Source organism: Manis javanica, unplaced genomic scaffold, assembly GCF_040802235.1.
Source record: "Manis javanica isolate MJ-LG unplaced genomic scaffold, MJ_LKY HiC_scaffold_29, whole genome shotgun sequence".
Taxonomy (NCBI): domain Eukaryota; kingdom Metazoa; phylum Chordata; class Mammalia; order Pholidota; family Manidae; genus Manis; species Manis javanica.
The window spans coordinates 7,419-12,500 of record NW_027332175.1 but is presented as its reverse complement, the minus strand read 5'-3'; the positions used below and the strand labels follow the sequence as shown (position 1 = coordinate 12,500).

Below are 5,082 nucleotides of genomic sequence, written 5' to 3'. Positions count from 1 at the left end.
CCGCAGCAGCAGGGCGGCGGGTGCCGGCCTCTTGCTGCCCTTGCCCGTCCTCTCTCCACCCATCCGGGCGGGCCCACTCCAGGACCGCGGCCCCCAGGGAGAGGCCGCCCGAACGAGGCGGCCCCTGCTCACACCACATACACCTGCCGAAAGCACCGCTGCCGGTTGCAGCTCGGGACGGGAGCGGACGGGCAGCCGCTCGCAGCGGGGGCGGGGCGCGGAGGCTCGGGGACCCGGGCCCCGTCCTTTCCTTCCTCCTGCTCCACCCACCGCGCCTCCACGCGTGGCGGACGCCCGGCCAAGGCCCGCGGGACCCTCCCCCGATTCCGAAGGGGGAGGCGCGGGCCGCGGTAGGCAAAGAGCGGCGCTCAGCTCCACCCCCGCCACCTGCGGTAAGGGGGGGGGCGGGAGGCCGGCGGACTCCCTCACCACCGGGGAGGGGGAGCTCTGCCCACTACGCGCAGAAAAGGAGGGGCAGCGGCTGGGGGGTCCGGTACCCCAAGGCACCCTCTCGGATCGCTAGAGAAGGCTTTTCTCACCGAGGGCGTATCGCTCCCCGACCCACCAGAGCACCACGGCTCGGACCCACACACCAGGCCGCCTGGCTGACAAGGAAAAGGGACAAGGCGGTCGGGCGCGCTCTTCCTCACGAGGGCTCAGAGTGGAGGTGGGGGGAGGGGGGAGGGGTCTGCGGTAGGGGTAAAAAAAAACATTCTTTTAGAATGTTAACGGTATAAAAAATTAAGCACAGGCCGGCGACATGAGCGGTCACGGCTGGGGGCCGCGAGCCCGGGGCTGTGGGGCCCTCAGGCTCGCCCTTTTGCCTCCCTGTTCTCGCGTGGCACTGGAGGCGCGCAACGGGGCCCTCCCGTCCAATACAGCACGCCAGAGAGCTAACAAAAGGAGCCAGTGAGGCGGGTAAGCCCGGCCCAAGACGGCCACGGGACCCCCGCGTCCCTGGCTCGGCCCACCGCAGCAGTCGCACACTCACGCGCCGCCAGCGCCTGGCTGAGTCGGCCCCCCGCGGCACGCGAGCGGGACGACGAGGCACCCTACCGCCCCGGGCCTCACAACCCCCCCCTACCCACACACCACGGGTGTGGTGGGGAGGGGCGCGGGCCGGGCGTGCCTCCCTTACCGCCTCGACCCCCCCTCGTTCGCGGGAACGCCTCCAAGGCAAGGCACTGCTCTCCCAACTCCACTCCACCCTGCGGCAGCAGCAAGCCGAGCAGGGGAAAGCTTGCTGGGGGCGGGGAACGACACCACCACTCGGCCTCGGGCACCTGACGGGCGACCCGGAGCGCTCCAGGAGCACCGCAGAGGAACGAGCAGCACACGCCGGCGGGACCACGGAGAAGGGCTCGCCGCGTGGCGGCGTGGCGGCCTCCCTTCCCTACCACGGGAGAGAGGCCCGCCCGCGAGGACACGGCCGACAGGCCAACGGCGAGGGTGTCCGCTGCGTCCAGGGACCCCGGGCCCGCCCACGCCACCAGGCAGAGGGCGGGAGGACGAGATCGGGCCGGACTCTGCACGCCCCTGGCCTCTCTTTTCCCTTCTCACCCGACACCACACCGCCCAGCAGCGGATGGGGGCGTGGGCGGGGACCGGGCAAGAGGCGAGGGGCCCCGCGCGCACAACGAGAAGAGCAGTCCCGTTCGCTCTGAACGTCTGTCCCTCGGTCTGGCGCGGTTCAGGCCCAGCCCAGGAGAGCGCGAGATCACCACATCGATCGGGAGCACACGGGGACGCCCCCGCGTGTGTGGGAGAGAGGGGGGGGGGGGGAGGGCGGCCCGCTGAGGACAGGAACCGGCGACGGGGGCCCGCTTTCCGCCTCCACCAGGCCCGCCCGTCCCCCCCAAGAGTAAGAGGAGGGCGGTGCAGTCGAGAGAACCCCACAGCAGACCAGCGCCCGACGCAGGAGGCACAAGAGCTTCCAGGGGTGGGTCGCGGGGGAATCCATCACGACCGCGGCGACCCAGGCACACAAACGGCAGGCAGGGAGAGCACCACGCGGGGGCGTTCAGAGGACCCACACGCGCACACGGCACGGCTCCTCCTCCCCCACCGCCCTTGCGGCAACCAGGCACCAGAGGGTGGCAGCACCCTGGTCGGGACCTTCCCGAGCACACGCGGCAAGAGCCAGCGCACAGGCCCGCGCGGGCGGCGGCCTCAGGAATACAGGAGCGGAGCCGGGTATCCGGCCGGCCGCACACACGCCCAAGAAGCCCGGAGGCGTGCCACGCGCGTCCAAGAGAGGTCCCAGAGTCCCTCAGCGACAAGCACCGAGTGACAGGGTGTCAGCACCTCTCTGCAGGTACAAACGGACCACCTCTCCAGAGAGGAATCACAGGGCCTCCCCACGGACAGCGGGGTCCCCCGCCCTGCCGAGCGCGTGGCCTGGCCACCGGGCCCAATCCCCCCCAGCATCACTCCACTGTCACCAGGGCTCCAGGGCCCCCGGGGCCATCTGGTCGACCCTGTGGGGGGGGAGGGGGGGTGGGGGGGTGGGGGGAGGGGTCGGACAGGCGGCGGGGCGGTGGGACGACAGCAGGGAGGCCCGGGGACACACGGCAGCGGCAGCGGCAGCGGCAGCGGCAGCGGCAGCGGCAGCGGCAGCGGCAGCGGCAGCGGCAGCGGCAGCGGCAGCGGCAGCGGAGTCGGGGGTCACCCTTCCCTGTCCCAGCCGCCGGTCGGTCCCCACCTCCGCGAGACACGTCGGCCGGAGGGAGGGAGGGAGGGAGGGGAGTCCTTCCAAGAGACGAGACTCCTGTAAAAGAAAACCATGCCGGGCCGGCCGGGCCGGCCGGGCCGGGCCGGCCCATCCCATCCACACATCCGGAATGGAGGGCCCGGCGCGGCGGGGCAAGGGGCCAAATCCGCCTCCCCAACCGTAAGCGCCGCCTAGGACGACCGGATCCCACACGAGGGACCGCAGGCAGGGCCCGCGGAGCCCCACAGGGACCACCCCGTACGCCACGTGGCCACAGCCCCCACCTCCGGAGCCGGACGCCGAGCCGAGCGAGCGGAGCGGAGGCCCGGGCAGACGCGTGACACGCACGGAGCGCCTGGCCACGCCACGGAGAACGAACAGAGAAAGGGCGGCGCGCGGCACGGCGCGCGAACACCTCTCTCTCCCCTCCCTCCTGCGTCTGCGTCTCCCTCCCTCTCCGCCGCAGCCGCGTCTCGGTCGGCCGGGGTTGGGGGGGGGGTCCCCGGGGTCCCCGCGGGCGGAGGGACACCGGCGGCGGCTGCTAGTCGACCCGTGCGGGCGGCCTCCCAGGGCCCAGGCCACCGAGGGAGCGAGCGCGGCGACAGCCACCGGCGGAGATGGCGAATCCGCGGCTGCAGTCTCCGGCGAGCGCAGCGCGCGCCGGCGCCCCAGCACGACCGGGCCTGCAGCGCCCACTGCCCGCGTCCTCCTGGAAGTCCGCCTCGGGGAACCGTGGCCACGTCCTGTCCCTTGCCGGGCGTCACCGCAGCTCGAGAGGGAACAGGCCGCATAAAAGCGGCCGGCAGGTGGCGCCCGACAACCGGCGCCGATCGATCCGTCCGCGGGACGGATCCGGATCGCAGGGCCGGCGAGAGCTCGCCACCGGCCGCCTCGAAGGTTCCCCCATCCGATCCCGGGCCGCCCCGGGGCTCCCCACCCACCCGCAACGCGAGGGAATACAAAGGGAGGAAGGAGGACACCCACCGACGGAAACTCACCCCCACGCTGTCGCCTAGGAAGAACGAATCTCGTCAGAAACGGCCACCCTGGAGTACATTTCTCGGATCATATTTCGTTCTCTGAAATGAAACGACGTGACATGAGACATGACATGACATGACATGACATGACATGACATGACATGACATGACATGACATGACATGAAATAAAATAAGAGGCAGTTCCTGTGTGGCGGTCTCCAATCGGTTCCTCACCACGGTATAAAGGTCCCATCAGAGGGCGGGCAAAGGGGTGGTTTGTGTTCATACCGAGGACCAAAGCCTAATCTGGCTACCCAGAAAACGAATTACGGTACCACATGAAGAAGACCTTCCAACATCAACATCAAAGAATACAAACTGAAGGAACAAAACAGCAGTAGACTCACAGAACCCAAGAATGGACTAACCGTTACCAAAGGGAAAGGGACTGGGGAGGGTGGGTGGGAAGGGAGGGACAAGGGGGGGAGGAAAGGGGGGACATTACTATTGGCAGACATAATGTGGGGGGGGGGGGTCATACAACACAGAGAAGACAAGTGGCGATTCTATAGCATCTTACTACGCTCATGGACAGTGACCGTCATGCGGCATGTCGGGGTCGGGGGTGGTGAGGGGGGGACGTGGTGATGGGGAAGGCATAGTAAACATCATGCTGCTCATGTAGTTGTACACTAATGATATCCCCACCCCAAAGAAAAGGAAGGGAGGGAGGGAGGGAGGGAGGGAGACAGGGAGGGAGGGAGGGAGGGAGGGAGGAACAGGAGAGGAGAGGAGAGAGAGAGAGAGAGAGAGAGAGAGAGAGAGAGAGAGAGAGAGAGAGAGAGGGAGAGGGAGAGGGAGAGGGAGAGAGAACAGAGAAAGGGGGGGAAGACAGCAGAGAAAGAGAAAGGAAGGGAAAAAAGGAAGGAGAAAGGATGAGAGAGCGAGAGAGAGAAAGAAAAGCAACAGAAGGAAGAAGAAGAAGAAAGAAGAGGCACATGAACAGGAAGAAGGAGAGAGAAAAAAAGCAAATAAGTAGAAGATGGAAGAAGAAGAAAAGAGGTAAAGAACAAGAAGAAAGAAGAAGATAAGAAAGGACACCAAGAAGAAAGAAAAGAGGAGCAAGAACAACAACGACAAGAGCAAGAAGAAGAACAAGCACAAGGAGTAGCATTTTCCTCTGGCATTGAAAGAAAAGAGTAAGCACGCACATACACGTAAGCACGCATGCATACGCTCACGCGTTCATAGGCGTGCGTGCCCGTGTACCCATAGACACCTATACCTATGATTCCACGTGTATATATACACACGGTGGGTGTTCTTTGTAAGGACACGTTTCTCTTCCTAAAGACCTAGGGAGGGACAGGCAAAGTCACCGGAATCGCCAC

General features: G+C 66.4%; 1 protein-coding gene across 1 annotated transcript; it reads right to left on the bottom strand.

Annotated features, from left to right (window-relative positions):
- Positions 1-2,300: 2,300 nt before the first annotated feature.
- LOC140847650 (uncharacterized) lies at positions 2,301-3,722 on the bottom strand (the record flags this gene model as incomplete). The annotated part of the gene is made up of 2 exons (XM_073228380.1): positions 2,301-2,767; positions 2,995-3,722. Coding segments are annotated over 2 exons (1,069 nt in total), but the record flags the coding sequence as incomplete, so codon positions are not given.
- Positions 3,723-5,082: the final 1,360 nt, after the last annotated feature.